Source organism: Balaenoptera acutorostrata, chromosome 9 (assembly GCF_949987535.1).
Source record: "Balaenoptera acutorostrata chromosome 9, mBalAcu1.1, whole genome shotgun sequence".
In the NCBI taxonomy this organism is placed as follows: domain Eukaryota; kingdom Metazoa; phylum Chordata; class Mammalia; order Artiodactyla; family Balaenopteridae; genus Balaenoptera; species Balaenoptera acutorostrata.
The window spans coordinates 32,224,807-32,250,833 of record NC_080072.1 but is presented as its reverse complement, the minus strand read 5'-3'; the positions used below and the strand labels follow the sequence as shown (position 1 = coordinate 32,250,833).

Sequence of the window (26,027 nt, the reverse complement as noted above, 5' to 3'; positions counted from 1 at the left end):
TGGGTGTCTTCCTGGGAAGGGTGGTGTTTGGTGGGAGGAGGGCAGAGGGCTCATAGGTCACTTTCCTGGACTTCAGTTGCCACCTGCAGACCTTCTTTTACTGGAATCTGGACCCCCGTTAAGAACTAGGACTTGAGACTTGCCCACCAGCCCTCCCCCTGCACCAGGCACGCACCTACTGAAGGTCCGGAAGCCAGGCTCTGGGTCCCTGGCAGGCTGCCCACCCTGGCCTTTCCCTTTTGTTGCCCTAAGGGCTGTGTGTTGGGAGTCAAGTCACTTGGCAACCAGGTGCCTTCAGAAAAGCCCCATGCTCTCTGGCCGTTACTGTTCACTCCAGCCAAAGCGGCAGAGAAAGGAGGGCATCGGGCTCAGGGGGGACCATCCCAACCTTCCTACTAGCCCCTGAGAACTAGTCAAGCTCCCTCCAAAGAGACTCATATGGAATATTCCATGGGCACCGAGATATCACCTCGTCTCTGCTCAGGTGGGAGCTAGTAGCTCCTCCCTGTTAAACGTGCATCTCAATGTCTTTTCTCCAAGTGCGTTTTTCAACAATAAAGCTGCTGCTGTGAACAGGTGAGACAGGAGTAAAGGAGTTCCTTCACTTGCTGCTGCTGGCTCAGCGGCAGGAGGTAAGACAAGTGAGAACTGTTCTCCTTCTACCAGGAAAGATTCTAACTATGGCAATGCATTGCACTGAGTCCTGGGGTTTTGTGGTTTTAGGCACTAGTAGAAGTTTAAGTATTTTCTCTTTCTAACTCCTTCTCCTCTAGGCCATAAAAGCTCTTTACTTTTTTTGTTTGTTTGTTTAATCTCCAAGCTCCCTTCAGCAGTTGCTACACCTTCAGATTGGGACATCCTGCCTCATTTGCAAACCTCAGCTGTGTCTGGGGGCAGGGCAGCAGTGGAGCTGCCAGGAGCAGGAAGGCTTCCAAGTCAGAGCACTACATCAGACGTAGGGAAACTGGGGGCAGATATATCTGGAAGGTGACGGGCATCAGGAGGCTCTCTGCCCAAAGGACGTTGAAGATCAAAGCTGATGTTTTCTTTCCTTGGTAAATTTCGCATGACTTGGCACACAACGCACATCTGAGAACAGGTATAATTGAGCTCAACTTTCCCTTATTTTGAAGAGCTTGTGGATTCGGGTCTACGGATTGGGGGTGGGGGTGGGGTTGGGGGGGAGTATCCAATTGGAAATCCAGTCACATGTATCTCACAGCCATGTGGGCTGAGATGGGGATGGTCCATCAGGCATTAGGAATAGGCTTGATTTTGGAATGCAGTGGATCTGATTGCTTCTTGGCACTTCCTTTTCCCAATTATGTTTGGCTTAGTCTAGTAGTCAAATTATTTTGCAGTCCCTAAGCTGATTCAGGAAGCATACAGAGGGCACAGAGAGGATACTGTCTAAAAAGTAGACTGGGTGATGGGGGAGGGAGGGTTCTGGCTGGAAATTGGAAATGTTCACTAACTAATCCACAACCCAGCCCAAAGAAAGTGACTGTATATTATAGCTTGGCCCTTTGTTAAGCCCCCAAACTGAATGTAACATGCTTTTTTAGAATATTGGTCAATTAAGGCTATTGTGCCCTCTTTCAATTATTTTGCTTCCTGAATATAGCTCAAGAAGACATATGACAGGTATTTTGAATTGATTTTATTTGAAAACATAGAATTTCTCATAATGAATATATGTTCTGTTTCAAAGATTTAGAAACCTCCTTAAAATCTAGACCCAGTACTCTGTTTTACCTTGGTAAACAAATGAATTGATAATTTGAGTTTCAATCTGAATGTAGTAATGCCACCAGATTGGAGCTAAAAATTTCCTTTTTATAATTTAGGAAGGAAGTGTTTGCATAAAATGTGATACTTAAAAAAAAAATGTGGTACTTTAAATAAGGGATCAGTCAGAAAGGTAAACCTACTCAAGAGAATGAGCCAGTTTTACTAATGGCTTCATAGAATTCATTATTCCCATGAGAGTATATTTATGAATTATTAAGTAACTCAGCCACTTATTAAATCAAGTTAGAGAAAAAAAAGCGACAACTTCTAAAAGTTGAAAAGACTTAGGTAGCAAATGTAATGAGTAGAGTATGTATATATTCAAACCATATTAAGGTTCACACACTACAAATGCAGTCTGGTCAATTTCTACCTTACCAAGTGGAAATTGAGTTTTATGAGTTAAAGGTTGTATATAAAGGAATAATAATATTTTAAGCCTTTATGGTGTAATGTCTGAAAACTTCTTCCTGTCCTCTCCTTTCAATGATGAAATGTCGGATGGTGAGGTCAACCAACAACCAATAATCATGAGAGTTAGCTGCTATTTTAATAGTACCTTTTTGGTAAATTGAAGGTATTGCCTGGAAAATTATTCAGCCACAGATTCTCCATGAGGTAGTCCTGTGTAGTGGTCACAATTTCTATTTCCTCTGCCTTCAAATCAGTTTCTTTACCTCTTGAAGCTTAAGATCATCTGTAAAAGGGAAGTGATGGCACAGATCTCACAGTGTTTTCTGGAGGATTAAATAAGATTTATGCAATCAAAAGCATCATTAGAGCAGCTAGAACATAAAAAGTGCTAAATACATGGTTTTGTGATATACCTCACACACCCACCCATATGATTTGCATGTTTCTTGCATTTTGATCATTTTTTTGATCCTAATACCTAAAAGCAGAAGGTCAAACACAGAGACTCCTATTCTATGACAGCAAGTCTGATGACTCACCAGAGGAAGAGAAAATAGATATTAACAGATCCTGACATTTGATAACATGAGTCCACTCTATCTGGTCTTCCATTATAAAAATCAGTCCAAAAATGACAGCCTTTTATTTTGGAGGGTGAGTAATCTAGTAGATGAATCAGCCTTCTCAGGTGTATATTATTAATCTCCAGCAATTTTAATTTTATATATAGTAACTATGCAGTTTCTACATCAACTTCCTGAGAATCCTAACTAAAACCTCTGATTCAAAATTAGTTGTAATTCGCATTTGAGGAATTTTTGCACTCTGTTGTATAGAACCAGAAGTTGTTCACTTTCTATGTGTGTACTGGACTGGCAAATCCAGGTTTGGGACAACCTCTCCTACTAGCCAGCAGTATGTGCTTGGACAAATCATACCCAACATCTCTGAGCTTCCACTTTCCTTGCATAAAAAAAGAGGCCACTTAACCCAGTGATATTGAAGATTGTTTCTTTCCAGCTCTGAGAGTTCTAGTTCTAAGTTTCTTTTATTTCCAAGATCAATACATAAAATAACTTTCAGAGCTACTTTCTTGATTTTCCAAACCAGCTGACAAAATTTGAGTTTATAAAATTTTAAAGATGACAAAAATCACACCCATGGCTTCAGTAAGATAATCTCTAAAACAATTTAGTTGTGCAAAACAGGAGTGCCAAACACACTTCCATAACTCTGAAAGGGAAAAATATGGTAAGTGAGTTAGGAAGGAAAACAACAATAACACATACACATCAAGTGATGGGATGAAATTAAAAGAAATCTGTCCCATCAGATAGTAATCCCCCCTGACCCCAATCCAAGGTCTATTTTCCAGGACAGGTAAAACTACTTCCTCCCACAAAAGTCAAGCTGATATTTCATAAACTAAATTATAATTGTGAATAATAAGCAGAATAGTTAAGTATAAAATAAATAAACATTTTCATTTTATAGGCCCTCTTTAATTCAGCAAAAAGGTCACACTGAGATAGATAATATATACATATCAAGGAGCATCAAACTTTTTCTTTTTCTTTTTTTCTCTTTTCTTCAGAGAAACACAATAGTTTATCAAATAACTAAATGGTCATTATGCTTCAACAGGGCTCAATTTTTTTTTAACATCTTTATTGAAGTATAATTGCTTTACAATGTTGTGTTAGTTTTTGCTGTATAACAAAGTGAATCAGCTATATTTATACCTATATCCCCATATCCCCTCCCTCTTGCATCTCCCTCCCACCCTCCCTACCCCACCCCTCTCGGTGGTCACAAAGCTCTGAGCTGATCTCCCTAACAGGGCTCAATTTTAACAAGTCAAATTGAAAAACAGATTGCAACAAATCACACACACGTACAGGCCTATTCATTTTCATGAAGAATCTGCTTTCAAGTTCTGATGATCCTTGATGGTTTCTTCCTGTTTAAATTTTCAGCCCATTTGCCCCAATACAGCTTTAAATAAATCAAGAAAAGTGGAAGAAACTATTTTCCCATTGCTCCCTGCTTTTGTTTGGATTACCATTCACATTTGTCATGAAGTTGAGAAAGGAATTGTGAAGTGTAGAAATAACCCACCAAGTTCCTTCATAGATACCCAAACAATTTAACTTCAGCAACACCCAGGTCTTTCCAGTTCTTCCACCCTCTCCCAGGTGCCTCAGGCAGCCTCCATCAACCACCCTCCTGATGTGCTCTATACCCTCCTCAGAACATCCATTTCAGGAGGGCTCGGGGGAAGAGTCTCAGGTTCCCCTAATACCTGGGAATGCACTTTCCCTCTCCAGTTCAAATTTGCTAGGCAGAAGAAGAAAAATAAAGAAAAAAGAGAGAGAAAGCCTAAAAAGGAAGGTTGGATTGTAGTTAGTGTCTGTTAGTGCAGATACATCTATCGGTGTGATCGCTTCAACAGTTAGTGGGACTTGGCACAGTGCCAAGTTACGTACAGAACAGAATTTATGGTGGTAGGAGATGCACCCTTCAAACAATGTATCCATTAAGAATTCAATGTGTTACGACCCAGCAATCCCACTACTGGGCATATACCCTGAGAAAAGCATAATTCAAAAAGAGTCCTGTACCGCAATGTTCATTGCAGCTCTATTTACAATGGCCAGGACATGGAAGCAACCTAAGTGTCCATCGACAGATGAATGAATAAAGAAGATGTGGCCCATATATACAATGGAATATTACTCAGCCATAAAAAGCAACGAAATTGAGCTATTTGTAGTGAGGTGGATGGACCTAGAGTCTGTCATACAGAGTGAAGTAAGTCAGAAAGAGAGAAACAAATACCATATGCTAACACATATATATGGAATCTAAAAAAAAAAAAAAGGTTCTGAAGAACCTAGGGGCAGGACAGGAATAAAGAAACAGACATAGAGAATGGACTTGAGGACAAGGGGAGGGGGAAGGGTAAGCTAGGATGAAGTGAGAGAGTGGCATGGACATATATACACTACCAAATGTAAAACAGATAGCTAGTGGGAAGCAGCCACATAGCACAGGGAGATCTGCTCGGTGCTTTGTGACCACCTAGAGGGGTGGGATAGGGAGGGTGGGAGGGAGACGCAAGAGGGAGGGGGTATGGGGATATATGTATATGTATAGCTGATTCACTTTGTTATAAAGCAGAAACTAACACACCATTGTAAAGCAATTATACACCAATAAAAATGTTAAAAAAATATTCAATGTGTGAAACTTATAAAAATCCTTTCTACCAAGACATTTTCAAGCTCATTAATAAACACTTTATTGACAATGAGTTAAGCTTAGCATATACACTGATACACATGAAAGTTTAATGATAAAAATAAGAAGGATTTTTTTCCTTAATTGTCTTACTCCTTGGGAGAACTTAAGATGGTATCATCTGTATTCTGATATTCCCCAACCTCTTTCTCCTGCTGTTTACTTGGGTAATTGCCATAGATTTTTCACTGGGCAGTGATGGTTCCAGTTAATTTGGGATAATATAACCAGACCCTTAAATAGCATATAACACATAAGAACAAAAAAAGTAAACATAGTAAATTTTTCTCTAGCTCAGAGGTTGGCAAATATTTTCTGTAAAAGGGCAAATATTATATTTTTTGGCTCTGCAGGCTGTATACATTTCCTGTCACATGTTCTTGTTTTATTTTTTCAAACCTTATAAGAATGTAGAAGCTATTCTTACCTCATGGGCTGTACAAAAACTTCTGGCCCACAGGCAGTAGTTTGCCTGTCTTTGATCAAGTTATGTAAGTCATGCTTTTACTTCAGTAGATACAATCTTACTTAAATACAGAATAGAGTTCTATTTTTCCTCCTCATATGTAAAGCTAGAGTTATCATTCAAATATATATTAAATATCTTCTATGTGTGCACTAGAGGATACAAAGATCACCATGAAGTTTCAGACCTCAAAAAAAAAGTGAGATAATTATGAAAGTAAACAAAAAATAAGGAAGACTGGGCACAAATGGCATTGATAGTTGTCTGAAAGTCTCCAAAACGCCTCCTTAAAGATGTCTATATGAGTAAGTCTTAAAGGATGTGATCAATGCTGCTGAATGCATATTAATTCTATCTTATTTTCCTTCCTCACTAATAAAACATTGATTTCTGCAGAGCAAGCATGTGTCTAGTAAACAGCTATGTTTCCCAACTTCCCTTGTAGCTAAGGTTAGATTGTGATATAATTCTGGTCAGTGAAATATACTTGGAAGTCGCTAGATGGGGAAATGTTTAAAAATGAGGTAGACTTAGCTGCCACATGATGTTTTCCCTTTTCTCTTCTTCCTCTCTGGAATGTAGATGTGGTATCGGTGATGCAGCAGTCATTTTGCAAACATGAGGCAAGAAGTAGAAGGAGAAAATCTACCAGTAGCCTGGGCTTCCCATGGTTCTGTGAAATCACATTACCATTACTGGACAGTCATGTTGGGACTTCTTTTCACACAAGAAAAGTAAACTCCTTGCTTATTTAAGCCTCTATTTTGTCAGATCATCTGGATGCAGATAGGTTGGCTCATGAAAAGAAAAGTTTGTGAAAGGTCATCCCAAGCAATGGGGACAGAATGAGCCAAGGAACCGAGATTTGAAAGTATGGAGGTTGAACAATAGAAAATATTTAGTTTGGCTGGAGCCAGTGTACTTGGGCATCAGTTAAAATAGCACAGGTTTGATTATTACACTTTCAATTTGTGGAGTATTTTTCTCCCTTAAAAAATTTCCAGAGCTTTTATGCAAACATAAAAGTGCCTGTGTCATTGGTTCTGAACTTATTATCTAAAATTACTGTGAGAAAAACAAGGAATTCTTTTCATCTGGATACTGACTCAGCACGTTTATCTTGTTTACTTTTAGTCACTGTGTTTCTGTTTACAGCTCATGAAATTCATCAGAACAAAGGTCCTAGCATTGATAAGTGAAACCGCAAACTCAAGCAAATAGCAGAAGCCAGAGTCCATTTGAACTGAAGTCAAGTTCAGAGCCGATCTTCCTGAGAGTCCTTTTAACACTGATTTGTCATAGCAGGTAGCTGACAAGATTTACCCTCAAGGACCAGAAACATGCACTGTGCCATCCAAAAGGCAGAAGCGCTGGATGGGGCTCATTTGATGCGAATCCTCTGGCAGGATGGTGCAGAGTCTGTCTACCCCGCTGTTTGGCTGAGGGACAACTGTCAGTGTCCCGACTGCTACCTGGATTCTGCAAAAGCACGGAAACTTCTCATCGAAGCTCTTGATGTGAACATCGGTATCAAAGACTTGACGTTTGACAGGAAAAAGGTAACTATCTCTAAATTATCTCTCCCTTCTCTCTCACCTTAAATAAAGGAACTAGTCTCCAATAATTTACATAATGAATTATATTTTATTTGATCATATTTTATATGTAAAACCGTGATTGCATAGTCCTTGGTGCAAAGTCCACATGCTTACTGAATGGAAGCTTCTGCTATTATTATTACTATTTTTATTACTACTGCTATTATTTTTAATAAAATGTACAGTGTGGCTCATTATTCCTTCAGTGAGTGGCAGCCTTGAAGGCACAATCAAACTATGTCTCTAATAAAAGGAATGCCCCTGGGCTTCAGTTTACTCATCTAGAAACGAGGGATACTAACAAAATTTGTTCCTAGAGATGATGTGAAGATTCAATGAGCTAATACGGGTAAAAATCTTAGCATGTGGCTGGCATATGGTGAGCACTCAAAAACTTGTATTGATGAGTATTTTTAGTCAAATTCGTGAGTAAATGTGTAAGGCTTTGTATGGGATTCCTGAGAGCGTAGCTGTCAAAACCACAAACTAGGTGTGGCCTCACCCTGTGTTTCTCTCTTCCAAATTTGCCAAGATAGTTATCAGAAGAGCAAGTGTGACCAGCAAGGTCCTCCTCTCCCACTCCTGTCTCCATCTGGAATTAAGGACTTTACCCCCAGGGTTCGCTGCTTGCTAGCTGTGGGACCTTAGACGTGTTATTTCCTCTTACTTTGCTCACCTGAAAAAGGTGAATATTAGTTATTGCTTCTCCCTCAAGTTGTATGAGGACTAAGTGGGTTATATTTATAGTGCTCATTGTATAGTATACACTCAAAATGGTGTTATTCTTACTATTACTATCTGCCTCCTCATCATCATTACTATTTCTGACACTCTTGGCAGGAATATTAATTGATCTCTAACTTCAAGTCATCACAGAAAGTTTAGGGACCACAGGTTTTCAGAATATAGAACAAGAACTCAGATCTAGCCAGGTTTTATTTCTTTGTGATTTTTAAAGGGCCTCAGATCTCAGCTGTATCCCCTTGGCTTTCAGTTTCCTTGTTTTCCAAAAGCTTATTCTATGCCTGTGAGTATATAAGTTAAAAAACAGAAAGAAAAAAGAGCAAGGGCTAATTCGATTCCCTGATAACCTTAAATAACATTCAGAAACAGCAAGAGTGGAGAACCAAAGTACGTAGAAGCATAACATACGTTTACGTGATATTTGCTTTCTGTATTGTAAGGTTCATATCACGTGGCCAAACGACCACTACAGTGAATATGAAGCTGATTGGCTGAAGAAAAGATGCTTTTCACAGCAGGCCAGAGAAAAACTCCAGAGAGAATTGTTTTTGCCAGGTAACCTTGCTATGATCTTCAATGTCCTTTAAAACTTGTCCGGTAAGAAATTTGCTCAGAAACAAATTAAAACCCTTGTGCTTTGGTTAAAATATTATTGTAATTTATGTGGAACGTTTAATGATTTACCAACACAGATCATGTAGGTAGAGATGGGAAGAAACATAGAGCAGTTCTAGACATTCTAAAGAGACAGAAAGAAAAGAAACGCAGCAAATATTTATCCTTGTCATCTAACACAAAAACTGGCACACTGTAAACACTCCATAAGTGTTCCCTGCAAAGGAGCAGGATGAACCGGAGGCAGACTTGCCCTTAATAATTTTATCTAAGGCCAGAACCACACAAAATCAACAAGGCAGAAATTCCTAACCTGGCATCACATAAAACTATGTGATCCATGAACCTCATGAAATGATATACACAACATTGACAACATTGAGTGTGCATGTGAGCGTGTGTGTGTGTGTGTGTGTGTGTGTATGTGAGTCAGGCTTGTGCACAGCAAATTGCTTGGGGAGAGTTTATATGAATTCCCAAGGGAATCTGTGAACACAGAAACATTCAGAAAATCTCCAGTAGACAGATTCAGTCGAAAAGGAAGACTTTATTCTTTGTTGGTTTTTTTAAAATTTCCTTTCAGTCTTTTTTCTTTTTTTATTGAAGTATGGTTGATTTACAATGTTGTGTTAATTTCTGCTGTACAGCAAAGTGATTCAGTTATACATATATATATACATTCTTTTTTATATTCTTTTCCATTATGGTTTATCACAGGATATTGAATATAGTTCCCTGTGCTATATGGAAGGGCCTTGTTGCTTATCCATCCTATATATAACAGTTTGCATCTGCTAAACCCAAACTCCCACTCCATCCTTCTTCCACTTTCCCCTTGGCAACTATGAGTCTGTTCTCTATGAAGAAGACTGAGAGACAAAGTAAATACTTAATATAGATAAAAAGTTATTTTTTAAATACGACTTTTTGGAGATACACAGTAATACAACTCAAACAGAGGTGCTGGGGAGAAGTGGGAAGTATTAATACCTTGCCCTCTGTGTATTTTGAAGATTTGTGTCATAAGATGATGTGGGTCAAAGGTCCACAAATTCATGTTTTCAAATTCTGAAAACATGCTGATTCATATGTATTTACTAGAACCTTGACTTCTACAAACATACTAACAAGCCAACTTTCGCTGAACATTCTTTTCCGCTGTTTACCAGATATATTGGACCACTGTCCCTTTGGGCAACTGACCAGCCTTGTTGGATTTTACACACACCTCTTCTGGGATTTCTGGGTCATACACCAAGATAGAGATTTTACCTTACTCCTTTCAAATCTGAAATTCTCAAACATGTGTGGTAACCGCATGGTTTTCAATGTTAGACTTACAACAGTTTACTGGGTGTGGAGATGTTACTAAATAGCCAACTTGAGCCCCACAGCTTCACCTTGTCCCATGGTTATCAATAGGGTATGACGTGGTCCCCTTCCTGTTCAAGCATAGTCCAGTCTTATCAAGAGCTAGCTTCCTCCATTCTCTTAATCTCAACATTCTGACAACTGACAATGTTTTGCTCTAGTGCTTTCTGTCTAAACCACCAGGAATCCATTTTCCTCTTTATCTAGTCCAGCTAGCTGGTGGAATCCAGATGGATATCCAGGGAAAGATGTTTTTCCTGCCTTCCCCCAGTGAGTGCTTTGCTAAATTCTTCAAAGAGTCTTCAATTACAAAACTGAGTGGCAACTGTCTGGGTCAAATAGCAATATCACAAGTATATTATTATTTTTTATTTATTTTAGATTTCTTCTGGTACTCAAAATATTTTTCCTTAACTCTGCCCTAATTTTGTAATCCCATTGGATTTTACTCTAATTTCCTTCGAGTTCTTCTTTTGATTATTTCAGGGAATAAAAGCCAACTTTTTATTATTACAGCTTATGCTTTTAAGCATTGTAAAAGTATACGGCCACCTCCTCCATTAATATTTCTTGATGAGTTCAGTTTTATAGCTTACATTTCTCAGTACTATCAGGCAGTAGCAGGATGGAAATGATACTACATTCAGTTAAACAGTGGAAAAAACTAGTCACACTGACAGGCTGCAATCATGAATAATATAAGGAGGACTGGCTGCTATTTAGACAACGGAAACTATTTTAATGGTTTAAAACAAGATCAGATTTTGAAAATATATTCTCAAGCTGTGCAGTTGGTAGGTGAAAGAAGAAATTAATGGACCATTTTTGAAATATTGCTTCTATGGCTTTTTGCCTGTAGAATTTGACACCTTATTTCCCTGCCATTGCATATTTTCAAACATTCATACTCAGAACAAGTAAACAAACTCAGTTACATTTCTCAAAGAATTTTGTTTTTAGTCTTCAGTGGCAATGTTTCCTCTGCTGCTCTTTCCTTAGAGTGAGGAAAGACTTTTAAAATCTGGCGTCAAGATGCAGATCACTTTTACTTGATCTTCACTTGGCACTAGATGTTGAACTCAAAAATGAAAAAAACATCAGCCAGAAAAAAACTTTTGTCATGGGACAGCCACAGCTGGAAAGAAGGCATTGGTAATGATTATTCCGTCATAAATTTCTATTCAACTGCACGTATATCGCGCACCTATCTTGTGTGAGAAGCTGTAAGGAAATACCGAGTTTTAAAAAGACATGGATTCTGCCCTAGAGGATTTATCCAGTCTAGGAGGGGACACTAGCCATGGAAACAAATAAGTATAGTACATCATTTTAAGTACATGAAAGTGCATAGAAGGTTAACTAGAATGTAGAAGGACTCTGAAGAGACAAGGAAATGGGACTCAAATAAGAGCTAATACTTGAGCTGGGTTTTGAAGGATCTGTCAGACAAAGATAGAAGGAAAGGAAATTCTCAACAGAGAAAAGGGCATGTAGAAAATCAGAGAAGCATAAAAGAGCAGGGTAGGTGTAGGAAACTGCAATTAGTTTAAAATATGGGTGAAGTTAAAATTGTTAGGCAACAAGGAAGGAAGTGGCTTAAGTACCCTACTAAGAAGCTTAGCCCTAAACCCTTAGGCAAGGAAGTTTGCTCAGCACAGAGGTCAAGTATGTTTCCTTCCATTAGTTTCTCAGGCTGATTCTCTTCCTAAAATTCCAGAGAAATGAGTTTAAGGTTTTTATAAGTTTAAGAAGATTGCTTTACTTATTTTCTTTAGGATGCATTTTATATTTTCAGAGTTGTATCTTTCTGATTTTTACCAAATGCATATAATTTCGTAAATGCCTACAAGGTTGTGAATGTCTTCTTAGCTTCCTTTTTCTCTTGATGCATTCTCTCCCCCTCCAGTGTACCCCTTTGGTTCTTGGTTTGTACTTATCTTACTAAAGACGGTGAAGTGATCAGTGCTGTGCTGTAGAAAGGTCTTGGTCATGGTCATCTGTGCTGGATGGATTGGCGTGGGGAGTGCCTGGGAGCAGGGTAACCATAGCATGGCCTAGAAATCGTCCTGTAAGAGCCATTAAGAACTTAAACTAGGGAAGTAGCAGAGAGGATGGGGGTAGAATTTGTACTCAAGAGAAACATATATTGACCTGGAGGACAGGAGGTTGCCGGCCCTCTAATCTCTACCAATTTAAAACCAGACTGTTGAAGCCTCACATGTGAATGTTTCCAGATAGGTGGATGAAATGGAAGACTTTAATAAAACATTGGAAATACGAAGATTTTTTAATGTAATTGTTTTTTAGCCTCCATGTGAAATTGACATAATTATACACTCATTTTTTGTGACTAACTTCATGATGCAAAATTCCCAAAATAAAATTGATAAGACTAAAATGGGAAAAAAAATCAATCCATAGCATGATCTTATATATATGAACCTAAATATCTGTTCTTCTTATTAACACTCAGAGGCAGAATGAATGCTTGTTTTCCTATCTATCTCCTTGAATTGGTACTGAAATGTTTGTATATTATTCTCTGACATCAATAGTATTTGTCATTGCAAATTAAGATTTAAAATGTGGTAATTTGAAGAAAATCTTTTGTTCTATGGAAGTGGTCTGCTCAGTTTTCTCAGCAGTGCAGGGAGTGAGTACATTGCACGGTCAGAGAAGGATATTTCCCCTCGTTTCAATATGCCCCACTTTAGCAGAGTAAGTCTTCACCTGTGTACTTTATCAGACTACAACCCTTCGGTGCATAGCTATGACTCCCTCCTTTGTTTCAAAAGGAATATGCCACAAGAGGAGTGAAAACTCTCAAGGAGATATAAGGTCCCTCTAAGATCTCTGTGCCTTGCACATGGTGAAAAACAAAAAACAAAAAACAGAGCTCCCCCTTTCTTACAGATGGCATGTGTTTCGTTGAAGATGAAGCTTTCTATTATAGTGCAAAGAACAGAATTGGTTTGGTACCCAGGCTATTTTTACAGAAATTTTCCAAAAGAGAAAAAATCACTATCTTTTAAAAAAATTAACAAGTAATGTACACAATAAACATGCCTAACTCCCATGTAATATTGCACCCATGTCCCTAAGCTTTGCCCCATTCTTCTGCCTTTCTTAAACCCCTAGAGGTGGGAATCTGCAGTGCACGTCAGGGATGGGTGAGGGCATTTGTTTCACATATTACTTGGTAATTATAAAAAGGACTGGGAGTTTGTTTGTTTCAAGCTGCCTTAGAATGTTCCAACTGTATCAGAACTGCCAGGTCAGAATGGCTTCAGAAGAGCTCTGTTAAATCAGCTGCATTAGAGCAATCAATTCACCATGTCACATACCAAAATACATTCCCTTCCCAAGAAAGACCTTATAAAAATTCCTTCCCTGAAGTCATCCAGGCTCACACTATCTGATGCACAGGTGGGAGAATGGTTCAAAGTCTTTGTAAGTTTAAGAAGCAAGTCTGTATTCTACTTTGCCTGCCATATGTGAAATGAACCTATTGACTTTCAGAGAAATGTCTTTGGGGTTTTGATGAAACGAATACAGGTATCTTAAATGCTTGTGAGTTTACAAATGCATATTTTGCTTCACTTTTTCTCTGTGCCATAGTGATGTCTTCCAATGTGTCTTGTTCTTTTCTGAATTACATATCATTTATCCCACTCAGTTTCTGCATTGTACTTGGTAAACATGGGTGTAATATGTAAAGGGTCTAATATCCCTCCATGGACTGTGAGTCAGTGAGTACAAGATGGGAGATTCACAGCCTGGGAAGTACCCTGAAGTGCTGTGTACCCAGCAGAGGCCCCGAATCTGCAGGTTGTTCCCACAGCCATCTGCCTAGTTTTTGATTCCACTTGTAAACTCTAGGTCAAATCCTTTTTCTTTTGCCTTTTCTCATCTCCATCCATACCTCCAATTAGAAAATACATAACCACATACTCAGAGATAAGTATTGGGTTGGCCAAAAAGTTTGTTCGGGTTTTTCATAAGATGTTATAGAAAACCCGAACAAACGTTTTGTCCAACCCAATATTAAAGATGTCTATTTTACAACTAGATACATTACAGAAATACTGGGGAAAAAAGGCCTGTGTACTACATCTATTACTTTTTATAATTTAAGAAACATTAATTATATTCTTTTTAAAAAATCATTTTTTATTACTTAACAACTTCATAAAACAAAGTATCATGTCATCATCCAATGTTAGTGCGAAATAGTATTTTGAAAAGCTGGTGTCTTCAAAAGCTGATATCTTTAAAAGACTTGAAAAAGTTTGAGGATATTTTTGAGAACCTAAAACAAATCTATTTTAAGGAAGAATTATTATGTTGTATTCCCTTTTCATATTTTTTCAGTATACTTACCACATCAAAAATTAAGAAAAATATACCAACTTTTTTTACTCTTGGAAAAGTAATTTCTAGAGTTACACTAAAGTAAATTTATTTCTTTTCCTTCCTTTTTCTTTTCAAACAGGGTAGAGTGGGCTTTTTTCAGTGAGTGAAGAACTTCCATTTCTCACAAACAAGACTTACTTTTTCTTGCAGCCCAGGAATAAGTTTTATAACATTGGCAATTGGACTGCAAATTTAGAATTTATAAATTCAGAAAATTCCAAAGTGTGGCAATTTCAAGAAGTAAAGTTGGATTGCTTTATATGCTGGCTTCACTTTTACCAAACCTACACATAAGTTATAAGCAATTACTTCTCACTTCTGGTTCTACTTTGTTCTTCAAGATGACAGAACACAGCAGAACAACTATAGTTTTGGGATAGTAGATATCTTCATCGTACTTAAATTTCTCCCTTAAGATTCCATTCCCAAACTTTCAAATATGCCCATGGAAAACACTGATTTTTAATTTCTTTTTAAAGTTTTCTATCCCTGTAGGAAAAAAATTGATTTTTAAAAAGAATTTTGATGTTGCTATTTACCCATTCTGTGTATTTGCCTAATATCTAGCTGAGCAAATTAGATAAATAATTTTTAATCACTGCTCCATTGAATGAATCCTCTAACTTTATTCTTTTCCTCAAAATTCTGTATTTTTCTCAATCTGTAACTTTGCTCTTAATCAAAAGAGCAGTGTAGCACTGAAATTAAAAGTGCTCTTGAACTTAGGTCTTTCTAGGTCTGTGATCTTGAGCAATTTACTTAACCTGTCTATGCCCCTAAATCTTTAACTGCATGATGGTACCTACTTATCACCTTGAGTAGCACCATGTTGAGAGAAAAACAATGTCTCACTTTACATATTAACTCACTTCATCTTCACAAGTTTCCCTTAAAAGCAGTTGTAAATAACTACAGAGAACAGCCTTGAGAGGCTTCTTGAACTTCTTGAACAGTATATGTTTACTGTTCAATGAAACATATGAAACAAAAAAATGTAGAATCCTATTAGTAAAATTCTTTCTCCTTTTTTCCATTAGCTGTCAAGCTTCCATGTACATCGCCTGTTTGCCCAGAGAAGACTGACATTCAAAAGGTTTTAGGGGGAAAAAGTTGTATAGGTTGTCCTTCTTGCCAACAACTTAGTGGAAGCCTTTTGTTATCTCACACCTGAATTACTGAAATAACATGGCCTCTGTGTTCACTCCCAGCTTGCACAACTCTGCAGGGTAATCTTCCCGATGCCCACCATCATCTTTCTTCCCCCCTGGCTCTGGTGTTTCACTGCAGCACAGTAAAGTCCAAAGTCTTCCCTGGGACTTTCTAATCATCCCACAATCAAGTGCCCCCTCAGCAAGCATGTGGATTCTTACTTTTGTCCAAACTCCGTTAGTTTCTCAGATCACTTATTCTATTCTTTCTGTCTGGCCAAACTTCACCTTTCCATCCTGCAAGGTCCAACTCACATCCCAAAGAAGCCCTTTACCAACCTACCCTATATTTATATTTATCCCCAAGTCAAACTACAAAATAAAGGCCAGAAAGAAAGCAAGCCCAGGAAATGGACATAATTTCACTGGTAACACTAAAATGCAAAGCTATAATATAACAATGGAAGCATATATATTTTTCTAAAAGAATTTTGTTAGAATTCATTAGGAGAAGAAGTGAAAGAATGTGGTCTGCTAGGAAAGTGCTTCCCCCCGTGAAACAACACAGTGTTTCGAAAGGAGAACAGTTTTGGAGTCAGCAGAGGGGCTTTGACTTTCTGCTCTGTGAACTTGACCTGGTGTCATAAATGATCTGACTCTTACTTTTTCCATATGTAAAAGAGGCAATGCCTCTCAGCTCCAGGATGTGAAGAAAAAATGGGAAAATGTAAGTACTTTGCTTAGCTCAGTGCCTGCCACACTGTGGATGCTCAAACCCTGTTAGGTCCTTTCCCTCCCCTTCTCCTTCTACTTAGAGAGCCATGAACATAGCAGAGGCATAGTAAAGAGCATTTAGGTAAGGATAGGAGAGAGAAACAACAGTGGCATGATCACCTCTTATGCATGAGTTCCCCTTACTTGATGAATAATCATGTTATAATCCCGATTAAACACTTGAGAGTGACTCAGAGGTGAATTATTGCCACGAAAAGGATTTTAGTTCCTCAGACATTGGTTTGAAGTCTGGGCCAAATTTTTACCTACCTGACAGATAGTTTCCTTTAAATAATACTAAGGAAGGCAATGAAAAGACTGGTCAACTATGACCCTAATTCCAATCAGTGCTGTAAAAATGTTTACTGAAGCTGGGATGATCAGCAAACTTGGGGAAAAGTGGTGAGTTATCTACTAGTTAGTTAAGGATCACTACAGATGAAAATACCATCACTCAGTAGATATATTTCATGTACAAACCTAGATACCTGGATGAAAAAAATTCCAGACCCATCTAGATGCAGTCCCATCACCATATAGAAAACAGATAATATGAATAAGGCAGACAGAGGAAAGGTATCTAAAGAGAACAGTGTGCTCATGCAAGGAGGAAGCAGAGTCTCTCAACTCTAACTTCACTGAGACATGATGAAAGTTTCTAGCCCAGAACAAATTGGTCAAGCACAGTATATGATGGACAACCAAAAAGGAGATTTATAAAGTGATTTACTTGGAGCAATAAGAAAAAATGAGGAAAACCAGAGAAAAGGTGAATCCTCTGATGGGAGCAGATGGTCTTAGATAATCCTGTTTCACACATAGTCGTTCCCATCTCAGTTGATGGCAACCCCATCTCTCAGGCAGCAGGATCATCCTAGACTCCTCATTATCCCTTATACTACACACCCAGTGTGTCAAGAAAATCTACTAGCCCTATTACCAAAACAATCCAGAATCCATCCACATCTCACTATCTCCACCACCAACCCTCCATCTGAACTACCAACATCATACGCCCTCTTCCTCCCCTTCCTCTTCCCCTACTCCTTTGCCAGTCTTCCTTCTTCATATCTTTAAAGCATTGCTATATGCCAGTCACAGAGCTCAATGCTTAATATGTATTACTCTATTTAATCCTAGCAACAACTTTACAAAGGCAACATCACTGTAACCAGTTTACACATGAGGAAAATAAGGCTGTTAAAAGTAAGTAACTAGTCCAAAATCAAAGAGACAAAGAAGTAACAGAGCCAAGATTTGACTGAAGAACACCTGCTTCACTGAATCCCTTTCTATCATCCTCCATCTCTTCTATGTGCTTGCAGCAATTTGTGCCGGCTACTCTTTTTGTGTCGCTGCAATTATCGCACTGAAGGGTCAGTGTCGGTGTATTTGACTGTCATCCCCACTAGACAATTGGAACCCAGCGAAATCGCTAATATTAATAACAGGTACCATTTATTGAACATCTTCCATGCATTATATTTATTCAGCAAGTACTTAATGAGTGTCAGCTATGTACCAGCCGCTGTTCTAGGTACTGGGAATGCAGTGATGAACAAAACAGAGGTAGAATTTATCTGTAAGGAGTTTACATTTTGGTAGAGAAAGGGATCACGAAATTTACAAATTTATCTACATTAAATCAAGTGGCCATAAGGACTTGGACACAGGCAGGTTGGTCGATGTGGCGATGGGGTGTATGGAAGTCTCTTCTGAGTCCTTCTAATTTTTTACTGAAATAGGAAGCAAAGTTATCAGCTAAGCATGAGTAGGAGGAGGAAGTGTGGGAAGTTTGAGGACAGGGAACGTGAGAAACAGTCAGCTAGGGGAGTATGAGATAGAGTTAACTATAGATTAATGGGTGTGCAATAAAATCGGTCATCATGGTATGTTTTCCTCCAGCCATGTTCAGCTGCTCTGGGTCAAGTGCAGATTTAATTAAGTATACAATGTCAAGTTCTTTCTAGGTATCATCTCATTTAAATTTCCCAACAACCCTGCAGGTTGTTTAACTCTGTATTTTCCAGATGAAGAAATTGAACTGAGAGAATGCATCACTTTCTGAAGGTCTTGTAGACGGAAAGTATCAGAATTCAGTTTTGAATCCAAATCTGTCACCTTCAAACCTTGAGTTATGAATTTTGACACAAAGTCCCTATCAAATTGGACCCACATCCTCAACTCTATATGTGCTTAGTATGTTCTCAGTGAACTAGCTTCGGAAACTTGGCTGAGGAGGAATTCTTACACATTTTGGTTGACTGAAAAGTTAATATGCGTCAACAGACTTGAGACTGCCAAAACAAGGTTAATTAGATTTAGGCTGCCTGAGTAAAAATATAGTAGCAAGCCCACCGTGCTGGCACACCTGTAGTATAATGTCTGACCTGAGATGCCCAGGCTGTTGTGGGACATCAGCAAACTTGAAAACATCATCCAGAGGAGAGCAGAGAGGGTAGTGCAGGGCTTGGGAGCCATAAAACATGAAAAATATGAGACAGAAAGAGACTATTTAGCCTTGGAAAGAAAAACTTAGCTCAGTGACTGTCTTTATACACATCTCCAAGACTGCCATATTCTGTGTGATTCTGGAGCACAGAATTAGTGCCTAAAAGCAGGTGACAGAGGTAGATGTGCCTCTGCATAAGGAAGAAGATTGTGTTGATTGGAGCTGTCTGGAACCAGGATGGGCCATAGGGAGGCGTGTGCTCTGGAATTAAAAGCCATCAAGAGGGTGTTCTATAACCATTTGAGAGATGTCAGAGGGGATAGTCACAACAAGGACAGAGGGTGAAACTGAATTTTCTGTTAGTCCTGCCAATTCCAAGGAAGTCTGAGATAATAATCTCCCTTCTCAACATCCTTTGGTGTTTGTTATCCTTTAACAAATTTTTTTCTGAACATCCAGAGTCTAGTTCTTCGTGTGGGTATCCCAGCTCTGACATATATTAGCTGTGTGATGTTGCATAACTTAGGTATGATCCTGATGCCTGTCTAATCTATAAAGGGGGAATAATATAGAACCTTTATTATGGGGTTGTTGTGAGGATTACAGGCATCACTCCATGTAAAGTGCTTAGAAGGGTGCCTGGAATTATAAATGTCCAATAAGTGTTCACTCTCATTTTTTCAAGTGTTTTTCACACACTCCCCTTTAGTGCTGCTTCATTATTTCATGAGTTCTTGTTTTTTCCAACTAAATCGTCACTCTTGTCATAGGGCTGAGCATATATATATTACCGGGTACTTAATAGTTCAAAACAAAAATGTGTTTCTCTTCTTTCAAGCAACGTAAACTTGTGTAGAAGCATCTTTTGTATGTTCTCAGGGAGACTTTTCAAGTTTGGTGGGATTAGCACCTAGAGGAAAGGTTTTATGGATTTCTCCATCTTTTAAAATACTAAAGTGTGCTCAAACACTGCTTTTTCAAGGGTTGCTTCTTGTTTCCAGTCATCATTAGGAAATAAGCTAAGATTTGTTTAGGATACAGAACATAGCAGTTTTCTGAAAATCTACTGGGTGCAAGCCCTGGGCTATATACCAGGGGGAGGAAGAGTAAGGGGGCAACAGTGGTGAGGAAATAAAGATAAGCAACAGGATCTCTATAGTTTGCAAGGATCATACAGTCCAGTGGAAAAGAGAGAAAGATAAGGACCTGCCTGACCCACACTTGCTTACTTTTTCCCTTCATCTGCGACACCCACCTCTTTGTCTCATGGGTCCTAGCTTCAGTGACTTTGAGTTCCTCCAACAATCTAAGAGATCACCCCTCTTCCTACTGTCTTTCCTTCTTAGACACTTTCCCTGCCCTTTGCGCGACTGGCTTCTCTCACCTCTCAGGATGTGGCTTAAACAGCTTCTTTTCAGTTACACCTTTCTTATCTGCCATGTCCAAACAAATAATTTCCCCAGCCCACTCCCAATGATTATTTGTCAATATACCCCATTCGTTACACCCACGACACTTGCTACAACGTTTATTTTTATGTATTTATTTGTTTGCTTCCTTGTTTATTCACTTTTTCCACCCCAAGGGCAGCAATCACATCTATTTTTATTCACCAGTGCAACCTCTTTCGCAAAGCCAGACTTTCTACGTGTGGAGTAAGTGAAAGATCCTTTCAGCATAAGGTGGTGAGCACAGGGTCTGAGGTGTGTATTGGTGCTGGGGATCACAGAAGATAGCCATCTAACCCAGTCTTGGAGATCCTGAAGGAGGGCATTGCAGAGGCTGTCACTGCCCCATCAGACCTCCTCAGCACTCTTCCCATACTTGCCAACAGTTTGCTATTGCAAGATTGGCAAGCTCCTGGAGGGTTCTCTCTGCCTGAGGGAGCATGCTTGGCCAACACACAGGGAAGGCCAGAATGGCCAAGGAGTGAACGCCCAGAAGCAGCTCTCAACCAATAAGGGGTAGGTGGGGGGGGCCTCTGCATCTCAGCTTCCTTGCCCCTGGGTGGGACAACTCTGTATCTGAGTAGAGTCTACAGTGTTTCCATGAGGTCCAGCAGGGCTGAGCCCCAACTGCAAAAGCAGTAACCCGTTCATTAAAACACCTTCCAGAGGCCCCCTTCCCTTTCTCACTTCCCCACCTCCTATTGGTGCCTCCAGGGACACCTCCTTAGTAAATCGCTTGCACTCAAATCCTCATCTCAAGGTCAGCTTCTGGAAGATCTCAATCTAAAAAAGAACAAGTGACCAGAATCTTGAAAGGTGTTTCGAGTTCACTAGACAAGAGGTAAAATAATTTCCAAAGAGGGCAGGATTTCCTTAGTGCAGAGAAGAGAATCAAAGTCCCAAAATTTGGGGGTCAGGTTTTGATTATGGCTGGGCCCCTGCAAGATATTTATAGGAAAAGATAGTAAGCAATCAGCTGATCCTCAGCACATGAGATTAGCTGTTTCAGAGCCAATAGCACAGTTCCGTGCAGGTAGACAGAAGGTCCTAAACTCTTGAAATAACACATTGCAACCCTGCATGCTGTACTCATGAATCTTTAACTGAAGAGCTTCTTTGTGTCTTTTCCTTTTTTGAAATACAACTCAGGATCCAGGAATGTGAGGCTTAATCCTGAAAAGGAAGCCTTGTACAAATGGTTTCTTGAAAGCCAGCGTGCAGCCTGTTCATAAATTTTATGATGTGTGAAGCACATGTTCAAGGAAGTATTTATTAGTAAGGCCATAAGTTAAATTAGAAAAGGTGGTTCATGCCTTAAATATTCCGTCATTTTCCATACTGTTTATGTTTCCAGACCCAAGTGTGAAATTTAACTTTTCTTTTAATGTATTCACCTAACAAATGATTTACTCTAGGCCAACATGTTTTCTTATGGTCCCCAGTAGTGATGTTTTGCAGTTGGGGGGAGACTGGGAAAATGCTTCTAAATTACTTTTTCAATGTCAAAGTTTCTGTGCAGAAATCATAGAATGATCTTACTGGTGGATTTATTAAGAAGATGTAGTTTATTTCTCCCGGAAAGTTGGAGTATTTTATATTGGGGATGTTTTGATGAATTTGGAAACTGGCTAGTCATAGTGCTGTCTCTGAAACTCACAATTGGCATAACTGAGTCTGTGAGTGGCTCGTATTAGGACACAGATCCTGTGATGGGTTGTGGCCCTTGGTCACTGATTTTTTCAAAGCTCCTGCCAAGGCACACCAAAATAGGAGCTATAGTTGGAAAACTGTAAACTCTGTAGAACTTAAAAGGTATTGTGACCAACTCCTGATAGTAAAATCCTATGAATTTGAAATTATTTATAGTACAGACTATGCTATGTATGATATTAACAGCCTTATACTGAGCTTTATACTGAGTCTTTGTGTGAATATGGTTAATTTTACACATGTAGAGAGTAACAAATTTATTAAAAGAATCTAACTCATTTTGTATTTTTAAAACAAAGAATATCATGTGTGTATGTGCATGTGTGTTTGAGAGCGTGTGTGTGTGTGTGTGTGTGTGTTATTCTATAATGGGAAAATGAGTCATGTAGAAACAAAAATTCATTAAAATATGCTATAATTATATATAGATGTATATAGTGTGTGCCCTTAGCAGAGCCTTCTTGAATCCACAAAATGCTCAAAATACAAAAGTTTTGAAAATATTTGCATCTTGTGAAAGTGTTTTTTACATCTCTATTTATTACATTTCCCTGCTACACAGTCACCAAAACTCTCTGGAAAGTGATAAAGGCCTTAAGTAAAACCAGACTGGCATGGATCACTGACATATACTGGCATAAATTTAAAAAAAGAAGCTAGCTGATTTTTAAGCCTTGGTTCATTTCACAAAAGCAATGAATAGCAATGTTGTCAAAGAGTTGTGCCATGAAACCTAGTCATAAAGCTTTTTCTGCATTTAAAATCCTGACTGGGAGCCAAGGTTTATCTTTAAACACTCATGCTTGAACATGTCCAGACAAAGTGTTCCTAATTGTAACTTGCCCTGCTTTCTTTTTCGTCTAGAAAGTAGATTTCCTTTGTAAGGGATAGAATAAGCTGTGGACATTCAGACATAGGACTTAAGAATACATGTAACCACAGTATTTCAAGGCATTAAATGTTTATTTTCTGTGTAGTTGTTGAAATTACAGACTTTGGAATTAGTCACCTGAATTTGCCTAACTAGCTCTGCAAATCATTAGCTGAAAGACTTGGATCTCTGTTCCCTTCTCTGTAACATGGGAATACTGAAAGTATCTATCGCATATATTTATTATGGACATTAAAAGAAATAAGGTATGGAGAGCACCTAGCACTGTGCCTGACACCTAGAAAGTATTCAGCAAATATTAACTAATATATTAATATTATTATTATTATTATTATTATTAGTCTACTATGTGCCAGGCACTGTACCAAGCTCCTTGCATAATCTCGTTGCATGGTCAACATATGACCTGCAAGGTAAATATAAGTATGGTTATTTTATAAATTAAGAGATGGAGGATCAGCGAAAAGATAAGGAAACAAGCTGGTAAGAAGCAAGACAGTGACTCAAACCCAGGCCTCTTTAGCTCCATGTTCTTTATTCTATTCATGTCCTGTTTCATACAGTATCAGTGATATGTGGCTACTTAAGTTTAAATTTAAATCAGTTGAATTAAATGAAGGAAAAACATTTAGTTCCTTCGTTCCACTAGCCACATGCCAAGTCTCAATAGCCACATGTTATTAGTAGCTATGATACTGGATGGTACAGATAGAGAATATTTCCTTCATCTGTTCTATTTGACAATATTGCAGTCTAGACCATACTATCTCTCCAGGCTGGTTTGCTCTCAACAGGACAAAATTTTTTTTCTTTTAAATATTATAACAAAGTCTCATCAATTAATTACTTAACCCTTTGTAATAAAGAAAACACATTGCTATAGATGGCCATGTAGATCGTAGCTAATCCATCTAACAGTCTACACAGGAATGAAAAATTTGCCCTTGGCCAGATCATCACAGTGCCCAAGAACTAGGAGAATCCTCAGCTGTAGTCTAGATGATCTTTTTATTCAATAATAAGAACCCATGGTGATGGGAAATCCTAAAGCCAATGTGAAAATGCAAGATGAGTCTCCACCTCTCATCTACCTCTAACACTCTATGGACCTATAACTTTCATCTGGGGCTCAACAAGCTTAAAGCTGTTTTCAATAGTTTTTAAGTTTCTGGGTGTAGTCTACTTAGGTGTAAGCTTTGGAAAGAGGAGATAGGGATTTATTATGTCGTTAACACTGATATTTTGCCCAGGAAATTTTTCTCTTAACTGGAAGCCAAATGACTTTTCTAGCTAGGTAGCCAATAAGCAATATTTATGATATTTATCACCTTCTTTTCACAGACCTTTTTGATTAGTATCAGATATTACAATCTGGAGACTGTAAATGCAAAGGGAAAATGGGAGTGGCAAAGCAAACAACCATATAATCCAATATTCAAAACAAAATCAAATAGATTGCCCCTTTGAACAGAAGCTCTTTCATATAAAGCCAACTCTTGTTAGAGAGCAGAGTGGTGCAGCAGAACCGCGCTGGGCCCATAAAACCAACTTTGATTTCAGAAGAAATAGCTGAGGCACGAGGGACAGACCTGAGGAACTTCATGCATATAAAAGAGCAGCTGGCATCGTAGAAGGAGCATTAGGTAAGGGATCAGAAGATCTGATATCTCCATGGTATCCCGAACGTACTTCAACTATAGCATCTACCATATTATGTTTTAATTGTCAGTTTCCGTGTCCAAGTCTCCCATAGACTATGAGTTCCTGAAAACCTACTGCCTATCACAGTGTCTCACGACATGGTAAAATATTAGACTTATTGAAAAAATACACCAACAAATAATTATTGGGTAGCTAATAGAATCAAGGAAGACCAAGAACCTGTATTTTACACCATACACCCTCCAAAAAAAATTATGCTTATATCCCAAACCCTTCACACCCCATTGTTATCGCTTTAGCCAACTTGCTCTGGCCCATGTGCTGACCTGCTTCTCTTTGCCAAGCTGACTTGGTTTAATAGTAAATTCTAAGGTTTTTCTCTAAAAGCACTTGATAAGCAACACTGAAAAAAAAAGGAACAGAAATGGCTATAGTTCTTTCAGTTATGGTTAGTCCCACAGAGAGAAGAGTTAAAACAGAAATTAGGAACCAGTGGCTGAATATAAACTCGACTTCCTGAGAAGATACAGTAAGTCACTTGGGCCTGTGGAATGTATTCAATACTGAAGAATATTAACATTGTCCAAAATAATGAATGCAGCCACTAGGGAGGACTCATTTAGAGTTTGCAATTTAGGCCCTGAAAATTCTGCCTCATTATGCATTATGCAATATTATGCAAACTTTGGCAATATATGTGTTTATAATCTGATTAGTTCTTCCCCCTGCCCTGCCCCAACACACACCTACTCATCTCTGTGAATGTCCTCATGCAACTCGCTGGTAGGAGATAAGGAAGTGGCTTCCTGCACCTGTAAGTATCTTTGCTACTACTAAACCAACATCTGACTCCTAAGAAATCCCTGGTTCTGCAGAAACAGCCATGCTGACATCAAAGAAGAAATGATTTCCAATCTACAACTACTACAAGGGAACACTGACCCGATCTTTTATCTTAAACTGGAGGCTCTGGGGTTGTTTTCTGTAACATGACGTATATTTCCCAGTTAGAAAAAGGAGGCATTGCACAGGATGATTTTGAGATCATAAGTCCTCATTCCGTCACTTGTTAGGAAGGCTTGCCTTCCTAAGGCAAATTCTTTCCCCCAAAATGAAGAAATCAAGTGGATTAGCTAGAGGGGTCTTTGCTGAATGCAATTATTAATATCTGAGTTATTTTCCTTGGCAAAATTATGTTTCCTCTGTGTTCTACCTCCTTTGAGAGAGCC

At 38.6% G+C, this 26,027-nt stretch overlaps 1 protein-coding gene across 3 annotated transcripts in view; it reads left to right on the top strand.

Annotated features, from left to right (window-relative positions):
* Positions 1-943: 943 nt before the first annotated feature.
* The window catches only part of BBOX1 (gamma-butyrobetaine hydroxylase 1), an 81,242-nt gene continuing 56,158 nt past the window's right edge, over positions 944-26,027 (top strand). The window contains exons 1-3 of one of the 3 annotated variants that reach the window (XM_028166208.2): positions 944-1,099; positions 7,277-7,530; positions 8,754-8,868. In XM_028166208.2, coding sequence (XP_028022009.2) covers positions 7,312-7,530; positions 8,754-8,868 — 334 coding nt within the window. In that variant the 5' untranslated portion in view covers positions 944-1,099; positions 7,277-7,311. Of the gene's footprint in view, positions 1,100-7,126; positions 7,531-8,753; positions 8,869-26,027 lie in introns of all 3 variants that reach the window. The other 2 variants (XM_007180988.3, XM_007180987.3) reach the window with 2 other exon arrangements.